The 15,523-nt window shown below is 34.3% G+C and overlaps 1 protein-coding gene across 1 annotated transcript in view; it reads left to right on the top strand.

Moving 5' to 3' along the window:
* Window positions 1-15,286, top strand: part of LOC112987022 (AP-3 complex subunit beta-1) — a 151,001-nt gene extending 135,715 nt beyond the window's left edge. The window contains exons 26-27 of the mRNA XM_064500489.1: window positions 1,371-1,509; window positions 14,525-15,286. Of these exons, the coding sequence (XP_064356559.1) occupies window positions 1,371-1,509; window positions 14,525-14,678 (293 nt within the window). The 3' untranslated portion in view covers window positions 14,679-15,286. The remainder of the gene's footprint in view (window positions 1-1,370; window positions 1,510-14,524) is intronic.
* Window positions 15,287-15,523: the final 237 nt, after the last annotated feature.

Here is a 15,523-nt window from a genome sequence, read left to right as displayed (position 1 = left end):
ACATAAACATAGTTGCATTCATTTATTCAGCATTTGCTCTTCAATAGAGCTTAATGGAGAAGGTTTAAATCCTAAATGAGTACACACATCTCTCAGCAGTGTTATGTCAGTCCCTGTGCTCGGCTTAAAAGCAGTTTTGGTCTGCGTATGTAGTTTTTAAAGCTTTTGCCTAGTGGTGAAGTTAAACAATTTGAAACAGAATGTACTATTCCCAAGATAAAGCTGATTTTTATAGAAAGTATATTTTTATTTTTGTTCTCTTGAAGAGTAGATCATGTTCAAAAATATCCCATTATTTACTCATGAGCTCTTCTATTTTTACTGTGATGTTTCTTTTTTGTGAGAGCAGCTAATGCAGATTCTAGTGCATTAAAATGTTCAGTTTACTTTTTTTAATTGCTATATTGAGCATCTTAGTGCTGTTTGCTATGGATTAGAACTGTATATATACCCCTAAAATACTAGCCTTTTGAGAGTTTTGCGTTGTTTCCATTTGTTAATATTGTCGTGGGTTTCAGTTGCTTGATATTTTTGCCTGAAGTACTAGGTTCCATCGTTTATCTATGTTTTTAGATTGTGAACATAATGTGAAAATACGCACACGATGTTAAATTGTAGTTACTGTTGCTTAGGTTTTAATCAACATGAATGTCCTGCAAATCATTCTTCTAAACAACGGATGTTGATAGGAAGGAAAAGTGTTTTCTTTGTTACAGTGTCCTTGAACGATATTTCTCTCAACTTTTTTTTTTGTCACTCATGTTTGGATGTAGTCTTGAGACTTCTGTTCCATTTTGTAGTGGTGTTCAAATTATTTTAATCAAATAGTTTATCATGACATTTTAAAAATATGGATACTAACTGAATTTCTTGGTTTCTAATGTGATGACTTTATCTTCATGAACTAAATTGAACTGATGACTACTATCTGAATCTGAAGATTATTTTTAGCAATTGAATACAAAATTATAATTAATTACTGTCGTTTTATGATTGAAAGATTAGAAGGTGTCTTTGTATTTGGTCTTATTTAAGCTGGACTTCTCCAAATCAATCTTACTTAATATTTCATTTCTGTGTTTACATTCTTCTTTCAGATCATGCTTTTTGCAAAAAAGAACCATCTTGGTTTCTCAGTTGCATTAGTATCACACATATCATTGTTCAGTATTAGTAATTTATTTATTTATGATAAGGCAAATAATATGTTAAACAAATATAACTATGTAATTTCTTATAAAATTGTTTTCTCGAGGAATGATTTAACTTTTAATGTAAACTTTTTTGGTTTAGAAGTCTTTTGTTTTTGTTTTACGCTTAATAAGCAAACAAATATTAAAATATTCGTAATGAAATACTTATTATTGCAGGGATGCTGACAGGAATGAATGAGACATCTGCTACAATAGCTGTTGCTCCACAGAACTCTACTAGTCTTGTAATAATTGAGAGAGTAGTGAAGGCAGCAAATCTGGGTGTAGTCCCTTCTGGTCAAGATAACATACACAGGTAAGATTACATGTCACTTTCAGTGAGACCATCCTTTAATATTAATTTCAATTAGTTCAAAATTTATTCACATTCTATAATATTAGGGAAAATTTTATTATCCATACCTTTAACACATAAGGTGCCCAATTTTCACTGTAACATAGAATTCTAACTAGGCATTAACGTGAGCCTAAGTACTACTCAGCTCTTTATTTAAATTTATTTAGTCCATCACATATGTAGATGTTACTGTACACTGTTAGGGAGAGTTGTCCTTTTCTAGTTTGGTTGCAAATGGAAAAGATAAAATGCCATTTCAAAGCATAATACTTTCAGGACTTCGTGGTTTTTTTGGGTTTTTTTTTTTTTTTTTTGATTTCTGTTTCTCTTTCCAAAAGTAAGTGAGCGGACCTATTCTGGTTTATCATCTGTGAGAGGAAGCTTGTTTTTTGCCACATTAATTTTTGACCTGTGATATCCAACTAGTTAAACCTAGCACCTGATTTTTTTTAGTTGGATGAAGATTTTTTTTAAGTTGAATATTTTCTTCTCCTTTCTATTTATGTGTAAGGAAAAAATAGTTGTGGTCAGCCAAGAAAGTCATTGGCCCTATCTAATTCTGGGTGTTTCTTGTAGATCAATCCATTTCACCCAAAGGTTGTGGTATAGAATGTCAGTTGAATCAATGTGACTGTTGGTTAATGACAGCTTTTGTTGTCGTTGACTCAAAACATCTAGTCCCAAGAATGTGTATGGCTTCTCGCTTTCGACAGGAACAAACAGGAAAAATGCCATGAGTGGAAAACTGAGTGGACACAGATAACAGCAAGACATGATTGCAAGCTGTTAATGTGGTCATAAAATCAGTAAAGAAATACCTCTTCTTTAGCATCTGTTACAACTATTTCAGTGTATGAATGAGCCCCCAAAATTCTCAATACTCAAATAAGAGTAAAGTATCTCTTCTGAAGGTGAAGAACTACGTTTCTCTTAAAAATTTTGCTGACTGAGATGGCTGTTTGGAATGGTGAGAATCATGTAGCTTACACAGGACTAATAACCTGATATTTCTCTTCTTTTGGATTTGGCCTTTTTTGCATTGCTGGGCATTTGTATTGCATTGCATTAACATTAACCCAGCTGGATTTTCCTATGCATTTGATACGGTCAATGATAAAATTCTGTTTCATCATAAAAACATGATACAGCTAGTGCAATTGCACTGAAATGATTGTCACTATTGACACCTGCTCCTCCGTGAAAGAGTCCTCATTTGTTGCCTCCCTGTGGGATCTACACAGCCTGCATTCTCAACATCAATTCAAAGGCTAGGTGAGAGTGTCAATCAAGAACAGACTAAAGTGCCTGCAGTATACAGGTATTCTGCATCTTTACCCTACACATCACATGAGACTTAGTGCATAGGGATGGATTGTTTTGTGACAGTCTCAAAAAGGCTACCTAAAATAAAAGCTCAATTTCTAGCTCAGCTGCAGGTTGTATGATTGTAGTCAAGTTTCTCATTTGATCTTGGTTTCTTTGCCCTTCTGAAAAAGGAGGTTTTCCACAAAAGAGTCTATGGCCAATTGTATTTAAATTGAAGAGGTACTTGCTGTTTTGTGCACTCCTTTACAGACACTGGTTGAAGGCATGTTCCCTGGTAGGGCTGAAGTATTCAGCAAGCTCTGGAGCATCCTGAAATCTCAGGTGTTTGTCTAAATTGTTCAAAAATGAATGTATTCAGTCTGCCATAGCAGTTACAGAATGCCCAGCGGTAATGGGCATTTAAAAAATAGCCTTTCACTTGCTTCACCATAAGTAATTGGAATTCATCGATACTATGTAGTTGTGCTTGCACCTACTTTTTACTGAGAACAGGAATGCGAACATTAGATAACTGATGTTGTGATGAACGTGTTTGTCTTTTGAATAGTGCTATATTGTCATTAAAGTTGATCCTAGATTTAGATAAATGAATATTTGAGGACTTTCTCAAATCTCTAAAACAAATGACTGAATGAATGTCTATTTTATATTTATATAAATGTGTATTTTATATAAATGTATATACTTTATATAATGTACGTATATTTGGATTAAATCAACTCTGTTCTAAGAGTAAAAAAACCAATGGAGCCTCTTGCAAAATTTCATGGATGCAAGACGTATGCCTTGTTTTATTTATAAGACATGAACACTATTTCAGGGTGATAAAATAAACAACCACTTTTACCTTGACAAAGCAATTATCATATTTTAATAGATTTCATAAAAGTGAAATTTTGACTGGTTTTTTTCTTCCATAGTATTGCCATTTGTATTGTTTGTTTTATTGCAAGTGGTATTTGGGGAAAAATTTATATGGAAAGCTTGTGTCAGTGCTTTTCATGCTATTCAGTGAGGACTACTTGAGTTCATTTCTTGGAAGTGCTTAGTACATACCCCTTTACACAGGAAAAGAAATACTGTTTTTAAACTGATATTGTTGTTCTGCACTGTGCAGCATGAATTATATTAACCTTTCAGTTGGTCATTTCCAACTTGAGTATTACAACTTAATGACTGCTAATACCAACAAATTTATAGTGCCTGATAATGAAATATATTCATTCAAGATGAAATTGTATAGTTTAATACAGGCTTATCTAATGAGCATGAACAGGTGCATGTGTCTTGGGTTTTTGTTTTTGGTGGGGTTTTTTTTCCTCCAGTTGAGGCATATTTGCATTCACAGCAAAGATGTTTTAACATGTCATATTGGTGGGATCCAGTTACTGGTCCTTAAATTGATAACCCTATTAGGATTGCATTTTTGCTCCAAAAAAAAAACGTTAGGGCAAATATAATGAAGATTTGAAAATAAATACTTGAAATAAACATCAACAGAATAGCATGCTCTCATGAATGAAAATGAAATAACTGTAAACCTGTCAAATACATCAGCTATGTGTCAGTCCATATCACAGTGTAGTGACACTTTCTTGCATGCATTTTTTTCCTCTCTTTATCATATGACTATGGAATTTATAACTACTTGAAATGTAATAATTCAGCTGCTATTGAATGTAGAATAACATGTCAGATAACACAACTAATTCTATTTTAGATTCTATTTTCTGATCTATTTTATTCATTTTTAAGTGATAGATGCAAAAACTTTGAGCTCAGTAGACAAGAATACATATGTGCATCTTTAAATTCATATATTTGCAAAATAAATTTGCTATACTATTTTACTCCCCTTAAGTGTAGTTACCTGCACCTAAGATGAGTTTAAACAAGCTATTAGATCTCTGGACCTTGTAAAGTTGCATATGCTGCACCTTCATATTCTTTGTAAGTTTTAACTATTTTGTACATCCCTCTCTTGTTTTCGTTATTAAGGGGAAACATTATTTCAATTTTAAACACTATATTCAAAAATCTGGAATGCATTTAAAGAGAGAATTTTCTGGACCAGGAAATATCATTTTTCCTTAAATGTAAAAATTGCAGTAAAAACTGCAAATCCTTAAAATATTTCACAAAAGCGACTATAGTTATTGATGCAGAAGTCTCAAAGCATAGCTAGCTCTTTCCATATTCTGAGTACTATTGTTTGTTAAAAGTATTCTAAGAGATGAAGGGTGGAAGTGGGTTGCAGAGCACCTGGATGTTGCCCATGTGACTTTAGGAAGAATCAGCTAAAGGCCCCAAGTTTCTGCCTTGTGATTCAGACCACATCCATGGTCACCATTTGAATATGAAAAAACAAAGTGACTGAAAGCAAAGTATTCAAGCAAAGTGTGTATTCCTACAGGTATTTAATCAGTATTAATAACCTTGTTTAGGGACCAAGAAGTACTTTTCAGTTGAATGTATGTCTGGTATTTGTTGTTGGAAGATGTGTGGGGGAGTCTAGCAAGAATTTTTCCATTTACATGATAAGAGGTTAGGTAATTGAGGATATTTAATCCCTCAAAGTTGCTTCTTTTACAGACCATTGTTTCAGCTCCCTATCTCCATTTGGGCAAGAACATTCATTGCTTCGTATGTCAAAAGTAAATCCTAGGCTGTTCTGTTCTATTTCAAATTATGATGAGATGAAGATGGTACTCAACTCAAATTTTCGATAATTTGTTCATCAGCATCAGCCTTTTTTCTTCATGCTAGCTTTACTATCGAGATGTGTTGCTTATTCCTATCAGATGAATATTCTAAAAGTTCCTCAGGCTTCTTCATGCCTTATTCCTTTTCAGCTCCATAACATCCCACCAGAATAGATCATCTTCATTTTCTTCACTTTGAATATAGCAGAAGAAAACAGAGGTGATAGAATGGAAAGACTAGTTGCAGACTTTACTTAATGCTGGAAAGACTTTAATGGTAAATGAGGATATCATGATCCTCTCACAAGTGTGAAAATACTCTCTACTGTTGTTTAAGGCCCTCTGCATAAAGAAAAGGCATCTCAAGGTAAATTGGCTTAGAAAGAAATTCATGGAAAATGCAGAGAGAAAACACTTGCTTCTACTACCTTCAAAATGTTGCAAAAGTCTCTTTAATGTGTTGGCAATAGCATACAGCAGAAAAGTCCATTCGGAGCTGAGATTGTGAACTGGATTTGATTCTTTACTCTTTCACTTTGATGTTTATGTTTGTGTGATTGCATTGATATCAGAACATATCAGTGCATAATGGAATGGCAAATCAGGCCTCCTTGAACTCCCAGTCTCTGCCTTTCACTCCCTGAAGCATTGCATAAGCAATATGCATTGCACTGTAGTGTATTAGTTCCCCCAGTGACGGGGGTTCTACAAAATGGTGCGATTTAAGCACCTTTTCCACAGTTTTCACTGCCCAGACAGTGAGTGAGATAAAAGTCTGAACCTGACAAAATGGTTATGAAGAAGAAATTTTACATAGCCTCAGCTAGCTTACTGGTCTTTTGAACTAGTCCATTGCTGCCCTTGTATTTTAGAAGGAATCCACAATTAGTAACAGGAAATAGTTGGGCTAGAAATAAACAGTCACCATGGTGTCATCTACATCTCTCCGTTCTGCAGTTCATCAAGATGGCCAGCACTCTGAGACGCATGACAGCATTCATTTAAGTCCTCTAATTTGAGATGGTAAAATTTAGAATTTCAACAACACAGAATGGGATGATTTCAAGTTTTGGAAAAAATCAAACCTCAGTTTCTTTGTTTTCAAAACTGAAGCCTTAATCTGCTTCAGGACTGTTATTACACCTTTTGAAATAGTGAGTTTAGTATCTTTCTCCTTTGCCACCATTAAAGCAGTCATTCCAATAGCCATCTCTTCCTTCTATAGATCACGAAGACTTCAACTTGCAGAAAGTGTCTTCTAGTCTCTTAGCATGCTGACAAAATAAACACCTGAGTAAGCAGCAAACAAGCTAGTTTTTAAGCAAGAAGCGCAAAAGGGCACTTCTCGTTGCTGGGGCAGGTCTAACTAGCTCAAGCACAGCACTGCACACAGTGGCTGTGCTGCTTCTGGAACCTGTATTTTTAGTGACACTTGACTACACTATGTAGTTACACCAGTTTGTTCAGAGCCTGCACTGTGCAATCCATTGTTGTTTGGGCTACCCATGGCCCATGTGATTCTGTGGATAAGCAAGTGTTTCACAAGATGTAAAATGTTTCCCACCTGTCTTTTGTGGGGCAGCCATTATCTTTTGCTCAGTCAAAAACATACTGTGGGATCATGTAAAGGAGACAGTAAGCACATTGCAACAGATGGGCACTGAAATCCTGAAGAACATAAAAGCAACTAGATCCACTATAGAAACTTGCATAAAATGCAAGTTTTAAAAAAAAAAGAAAAAGAAAAAGAAAAAAAGAAAAAAGAAACCATACACACCCTACACACAGAAATCCAAGGATCAACCCTTGCTCTTCAGTTGCTTTTGCAACTGAAGTTGCTTTTCGATGCCCCCTGTGCATCAGCCTGACAATCTGGTTGCATTCACCCCTCTTTATCATTTTGCAACCTGTCATGTCCCATTTATGGTATACTGGCAGGCTGATCCTCAAAGGAAAGAGGGTTTTGTTTACAGACAATTGTGATTATCAGAGAATGGTGTGCTTAGTAATCAGTTTTCCTCCCCACATCTTTTTAATCCAGCAACACTTAATTTGGAGAGAAAAGGTGTGTGATTGTGCATCTATGTACGTATGGAAGATCATTTGAAAGGGTCCACCTGGAAAACTTCTCTGTGTGTATCACCTTCCAATTTATACTAAATTTAGAACAATTCTCAAGCAGAAAGTTGATGATCAGGTCCCATCAGCTTACCATAATTAATAACTAAAGCTACTTCCAGCACGTCAGAAAGGAGGGGATATCACCTGTTCATTGAGGATAAGCCAGAGTAGAAATTGATAAGAAGTATAAATTGTTTATAATTATTCCACTGGAATCCAAATAAATGTTTTCATTAGTTGACAAAGAGGTCCTGTATATCCAGGAATATTTTCTTAAAGACCTGTTCTGCACTGCATGCCTGCAGAAATCTTTTCTAAGGATTTTACTAAGCAGCTGGCCTGAGAGCTGAAAGGAAGGGAACTCTACCTCGGGCAGTAGCTGCCCTGAAGCAGTTACATGGACTGTTCTGCTTCCATTGTTTCTGAGCTGTGGGGACCAGTCATCTTTTTCCAGGGAGCTGCAATGGGTAGCCAAGTAAATAAACTTGTAATAGGTGTGCAGCCTTGCTTTTGCTTCCTAATTTCTCTAGTAGGAATTAATTAGAAAGCTAAATACCCTAGGCAAAACAGTTTCTCTATTAGCCTTTACCAGTAGGAGACAGAATTCTAAATGGAATAGTATATCCCTGTCCACAGGTGTTTCAGCCTTTGCCTTTCCAAAGCCGGAAGATGTAAACTCTTAGCACTCTCTTGATTTATGATAAAAATAATTTTAGATTAAAAAAAATGTTCAGGCTGTTAATGACCCAGCTAGGCTAACCATTTGCTTTTCTTTTGTCAACCAGTACTAAGAGTCTTTCTGGTTAGTCATTATTCTTAGGTAAATATTTTTATTCATACATAAGAAGAAAAATGCATTCTATATATGCTCTCTCTATATAGAGAGAGACACTACAAGCTCTACTGAATGAGTACATTCATATTTAAAAATATATATAATATATATTTTTTATATATATATATATATATATATATATATATATATATATATATATAAATTTCTTAACCAAATCCTAATGTTCCAATAATAGAGATTTTTCTCACTGCTAACAGCTGGCCACTGTAGGTACTAGTACAGTTTTCACATATTAATAGCATGTGGAGGTTTTGATTAACTGGTATAAAATACTTGATCAAGAGAATGCCTTTCTGTAACATCGTTTTAAGGCGTTTGAACATTTTAAATATGTTATTGTATTTAAGGAGCTTGTATGTAGATTATAGAGTTTAAAAATAACTTTAAGTTCACGTTTAATTTTTTAAAGGTGTACAAGAGTGAGTTATTTGGGATACAAGGTTAATCAAAACAGATTGTTCTAGCCGAGCTTGTTTGCTGTCCACTAGAGGACAGCACTGCTTTTGTATCCGAATGCTTTAAAGTGAAAAATACTTGGAGCATTTTATTTGAAAAACAAACAGGAACCTTCCTAGTCAGTTGTTTAAACAGTGAACATTTAACATTTAAGAAACTAACCAAACAGAAGAATATCCTTGATTTGAAAGACCTCTGAGCAAGATTTATATTTTAATATATTTCTGTAAGGTGAATTATTTTCTTGGAATTAAATAAGTTTTTTCAAATGAAAATTTATAACCTGTTTTAAAAAGTGAATGCATGTAATTCTCAAAAAGGTTATCATATGAAATACTTGATCAGGAAAAATAAAATGAATAGAATAGATGAGAAAAAAAAGATCAAGTATTACAATTATAATTTTCTAGGTGAGGAGCAAATATGTTGGTTCAAGTTCTTAGCTTATTGAAGTTTTGGGAAGGAGGTATAAATATCTAGAGGTAAAAATGATGAAGTCTAATGAACTAAAAGTAAATATTTGGAAAGATTAAAACAAAAAAAAAATGCAGCATCCTTCTGAACATGTGGACTAGTCCTGTGAATTGGGCAATAAGTTCTGAGGACTCATTTGCGTTTCCACATTTTTGTTAGAGATACAGTGCAAATGGTCACTGGCAACCAAGGATAAACTCAAAAAAAATCTATTTTGGCAAAAAACTCAAAACAATAAAAATGGAGTGCAGATTTGAATGTAATTTATTTTCATGCAGATTTAATTAAACCCCCAAATAGTTAATATTGAAAATAAGTTAATGATGGTAATGAATTAGGCATCTTGAACAATCTGTTTAAAAAAAAAAGGTTAAAATATCATGAAATGATTTGAGAAAGAAAGAAAACAATGTCAAATTATTTGAATACCATTTTTAATGTAAATGTTAATCAAATTTTATGATTAATAAACAATACTAAATAAGTTTTTTCTGAGAAGTAAAAATCACCAGGCTAAGAAAAAAATCTTTGAGTATGTTATTGCTTTTGTTTTACTATTAAACTTACTGTATCTCCATATCAGAACTAATGTATAGTAATGCTATTCCAGATACTACTTTTTCATATTCTAAGGCTTATGCAGAGAAATGACATAAGTAATTAGTCATTTAGCCCATTTTGAGATAAATAGTTTGTTATAAAGTCAAACCTGTACATAGATAGAATTTGTCAGAGTAAGTTAGAGAGTCAGAATACTGAAACTATAGATGTTTTGTTGCCCAGCTGATAAACTGGAATGTCCTTCATAATTGTTCTTATATTTACAAGTTGGAGAGTAGTTCAAAGGGTTTTTTTTTCCTTAGCATATATTCATTGCATAACTTGGATTACACATTTGTCAACTTTGGACTAATTATTTTTCTACAGCTAGGGCAGGGCATTGCATCTTGTGATCGTCTTTCTTACTAATAGGATTCTGTCTGCTTCAGCAGGCAGTAATTGAAGGCTTCATATACGAGAGCTTTTTTTAAAAAAAAAAAAAAAAAAAAAAAAAAGTTTTAGCTTCCATGGGCCATTGTAACTGTTTCTGGAAAGAAAGAAGAAAATTGAACTTAAAATAGAAAAATCGGAGGCGAGGAAGAGTGCCCCACAGGAAAGAGAGCGCTTTAGTGCGGTTGAATTGTGCGTAACAAACCCTGCTTTGCTGTAAACAAATGTCCTGATAGTGAGTGTTCAGTTATAAATTTACTTTTTCTGATGTTGAGTTTCCAAGATTAGATTTTTAGAGTGACTGTTTTGTTACTTTTTATTCCTTGGCCTAGAATTTTTATAACCTTTCCAAATTTAAAATGCCTCTACTGTATATTGTAGCTATCATCTGTCTACAAATAAAGGGAAAATAACTCTTTAGCCTGTAGGTAGGGTAGTCACTATTGCAAAGCCAGCATTTGGGAAATACTGTCACACTGTAGGCTCTAACACTCCCGTTTTTCCTTTTGTTAGGAATTCAGAACAGCTGTAACTCAAATATATATATGACAAGTATTAACAAATGTTATTCTTATGAAAAGTGACCAAGAATATCTGCTTGGTTTTTAACTGTTGAAAGACGGGAAAACTTTCTGAAAATATATTGGACTTCCTTGATGTTGATTTAGAAATTGATGTACATTTTCTTAGCTACTGACAGATACTATGTCTATGTAAATGCATGAACTCTTCCTCTTTTGTTCCATGTCCCTTTCCCACAGAATAATTAATGGTTTTAAAGAAAAAAATCACTTAAGAATATGCAAATACATTTCACATTTTTTATTTTGACTTAATCTCATAATTTTTTATAAATGGGGAAAACATTAATAGCTGCAGACCTTTCTGAATATTTTTAATGCTATAAAAGCAGTTTTACAGGTAAAGTTATGAGAAAGAAAACTAGCAAATAACTGTAGTATAGCCAAAATGGACCTCTTGAAATTATTAGTAAATACTTGGTTTTGTTTTCTGAATGATATTCTCACTTACCATTTCTCATTTTATCATTTTTTTCATATTTACTCATGTACCCTTTGTGGCAACAGAATGGTAATAAATAACGCAGTAATAAATAACATCTTATGTTAAGAGTTGTTCAAAGGACAAAACCTATATTTTGGACCTACAAACCAACCAATTTACAAATTAGATTTTAACATACCACAGAATAGTTTCCAAGGCTTATTTGAGTCAGAATATGAAGTCTGATTTTGGTTTTTTTGCTCTATTTTTTTTTTAAGTTTTTAGTATTCAAATTCTTATCTTTAAGGCAGTATCAGCTTTCAAAAAAGTAAAAACAGTTACTGACCTCTTGGAAAAAAAGGTGTTCCATAGCTTCTCACAAAACATAAATATATAGTGATTCATTTTTGCTGCTGAAAGGTTTTGAATGGCTTTCTGATCTAAATACTTAGTTGAGCAGCACACACATTTTGTAAAATCCAGTTTGGTTTATGATAAGCATAAGCATATACAACACAATAATGTGTGCTTAATCTAATGACTAGGTATTACCTACCAAATCATTCAATGAGTGTTTTTAAAACATCTAATAATTAGCAAATTGGTTTTACTAATCACTAACCCAAAGTCACTTGCTTCATCCTTTAGTAACTATATTTCATTTCAGAGACTGTACAAACATGTTTGTGTTATAACTCTTTTTGGAGACTAAATTATCTTTCCTATTTTAGGAAAAAAAATTGGGGTTCCAGAGTTCAAAATCAGTGGGAAACACATTGTGTCATTTTTCTATACATCTTTCTAAAGTGGTGAAATAAGTCATCTCATTCTGTTGCAGTTCTTTCTTTCACGAAGTAATTCCAGATTGGTGACCACTAAAATAAATCCTTCAGCCAATGTTAGTTATGCATGCTAACACTTTGTGTAAAATTATCTGCATATCAGACCTTTGCATCTTGCAAAACACGTACAAATTCACATTTATTGATTTCAAGTATTTTGTTCAGAATAATCTTGATCCCCCCCCATCTGCTTTTGTGAATACACATTTCAAAATTAATCAGAGCAAAACTGATCTCTGATGCTTTAGGCTGCCTTGGCTTTATCAGAAAACTGACTTTGTATCACTTTCAGTTTTTAATAACAGAGGGTATAATCAAGCCTTGAGGCTACGAAACACAGCAGGAGTGCCAACTACCAAGCTTTTTATGTGCATACTCAGACATAATCTGCTTCTCTGTTGTCCCAAGACACAACTGTTAAGTAAATAAAGTGACTAATAAGACTATTGTTTATATAATTATCCTCGTCAAAATCAACAAGAGAAATAGGGATCTTTTACATTGCGGTGCAAATAGACAAAATCATTGGTGTAACTAGCTAAGTAGTTATTTTTCATAGTAGTAATGCTGGTTTAGAATTTCCTGTTAAAGGGAGAGGTCTTTGAATGTATCTATAATCTGGACAAAAGAAGTAGATTGACCTGTGATGGGTGACATTAGAGAAGTGCCCCATGTTTCCTTAATTAGTATAATGTGTTATGAGATTTTGATATGCTTAGTTTAAAAAGAAAAAAGACAGAAATTACTTCTCGTTTAAAGAGAACCTGCTTCCTGCTTAAGTGGCTAATATTTTAATTAAGTCTGGAGTAAGTTTTTTGAGTATCTCCTGATAAACTCCCTCCTTTATGTTGATGGTAATTAAACAGATCCCCAAGGGCCCGGGCAGGCGCTTTGCGAGGCCCGTGCTAATTGTCAGACATGAGACACTGACCAGTTGGTTTGCTCTTGAATAGCCGACAGCGTGCTGTCAGCCCTGCAGTTTTATTTTTATGTATTGTGAGCTGTTGTCAGGGCTAACTGGGTCCTATTGTGGCTGAAGATGTTGCGCAAATTGAGGCAGATGGCTCGGATTCAGACACGTGTCATTCAGCCGGAGGAGAGGAGATTGGCCCTGCAAAGTGGGGTCAGCCTGGGTCGCAGACCTGCTCCACACTTGTTAGTGTTTTCAAAAGCCCATGTGCAGCAACTTTGTGTTGTCAAGTAACCAAAAAAAAGAAAAAAAGCAAAAAAAAGAAAAAAAAAAAAAAGCCAGCGTGGTGTGCTCCTTGTGGAGCAGGGGACCTAGGCTGTTGCCATCCTCTTCCTTCCTGTCTCTGGGGCCTGGCTGTGCATGCAGAATGAATTAACAGGATTGACAGAAGTTCATTGTGCCTAAAATGGCTTTCCAGTCAATTGTGGGGCTTAAAAGGCTAGTTTTGCTTTTAATTCCATGTAATTAGTGGATTCTCCATGTCTTGGAATTTAGTAATGGTGCATTAGTCCTAACTTTTGTTTATCTGGGGAGGTTTTTGTTTGTTTTCTAGGGCTTTATAATATTTAATCATAAAATATTTAGAAGTATTTAGTCATAAAATTATGATTAATATTCTGGACATAAATTCACAGACAGAATGACTTGGTGTCTTCAAAAGACTGAGCTGTTACCATCCTTTCATTTTACCATGTTGGACACTTATAAGTTTGAATATTTTAAAGTTGCATTAATTCATGAGATGGCAGGAAGATGCACTTTTCTGGAAACATAATAATTTGGCTTTTTGGAAGTGTTTTAATACATTTGGCATAGTTTCATTTTCTTTGGGGTACCAAATCATGAAGATTATCTTTGGAATTCGCCATACAACTGAGTTCAAATTGCCTATGTGCACTGAAATAATTTTTGAGTATTGTAGGTGAACTGAAGAATCAGAATTTAAAAAATAATTTGATTTAAATAGATTTTATTGTTCAAATTAAATACACAATTTTGCATTATACCTTTTTGTCCTTTGATACTAAAATATTTGCACAATGCTGAACCAATTCTCTTTCTGAAGAATTGATGGGGGGGGGGTGGAAGTTATGATGTATCCCCTGAAATGGATTAATGAAATTGGAGGCATTTTCTTATATTTGAGCTCCTTTAACTTTTGCAGAAAGAAGTATTAGTAGTCTTTGACCTTACGATCCTCAGTGATTTTTTTTTCTCCTTCCCCCTCCAGGTTTGCAGCTAAGACTGTGCACAGTGGGTCACTGATGCTAGTCACAGTGGAGCTGAAGGAGAGCTCTACAGCACAGCTCATCATAAACACTGAGAAAACCGTGATTGGTTCTGTTCTGCTGCGGGAGCTGAAGCCTGTCCTGTCCCAGGGGTAACCTGCTTACATCTGGACTTCAGAATCTGGCACACAACAAAAGTGCCTGGCATCCACTACTGCTGCCTTTCATTTATAATAATAGCCCTTCCATCTGGCAGTGGGGGAAGAATACACTCTTGACATTCTTGTCTTCTGCTTTAGAATGCTAGTGTGTATCTAGCATGTATGCAAGTCCTTTTCTTTTTCTCTGCTTGCTAACCAAAGAACATATATTTTACTGTCAGTTACCTGCACTCTTTAATTTATTTCCCATTTGTTTTATCCTAGTACTTCCCCCTCTTCTCCTTTCCCCCACTCCCTTTCTTCCCCTTCATTTTTCCCTCTTGTACTGGACAAATACCAGATAATAAAGTTCAAGGGAAATCACACTGCCGGTAAAGTGAGTTAAAATGGCAGAGAGGTTCCAGCAATATCTACAATGAGGTGCACAATTCAGAGAGTGTTTGTTGTATAAATATAAAGATACACTAGATACAGCAAAATGGTGTTTGCTTTCTGAAAATACTTGTAAGCCTGAACTTATCTACTAAGAACATTGTTCCCACTTACTGTCCTATTCTCAAATATTTCTGTTAAGATGCCAATAAAGTAGTGCTATGAGCAGGAGCTCTCTCTCTCTTGTTTTGGTAAAGAACTGATAATGATAATCACTAGTAATATATGCAACTGATCTATTTAAAGTAAATACTAACAAGATGGGATGCTACATACACATCAGCAAATTGTTCTTGTGACAGTAGCCAGTGTTAGTCCTCCAGTTTTAATTTTCTGATATGCAGTTACATTTCTGTTAATAAATTAACGAAACCACTTTTGTCTATTTTCAGAATGGCCCATTCATAA

This window comes from Dromaius novaehollandiae, chromosome W (genome assembly GCF_036370855.1).
Source record: "Dromaius novaehollandiae isolate bDroNov1 chromosome W, bDroNov1.hap1, whole genome shotgun sequence".
Taxonomy (NCBI): domain Eukaryota; kingdom Metazoa; phylum Chordata; class Aves; order Casuariiformes; family Dromaiidae; genus Dromaius; species Dromaius novaehollandiae.
The sequence above is the reverse complement of the archived record's forward strand: the minus strand, read 5'-3'. Positions and strand labels throughout refer to the sequence as shown.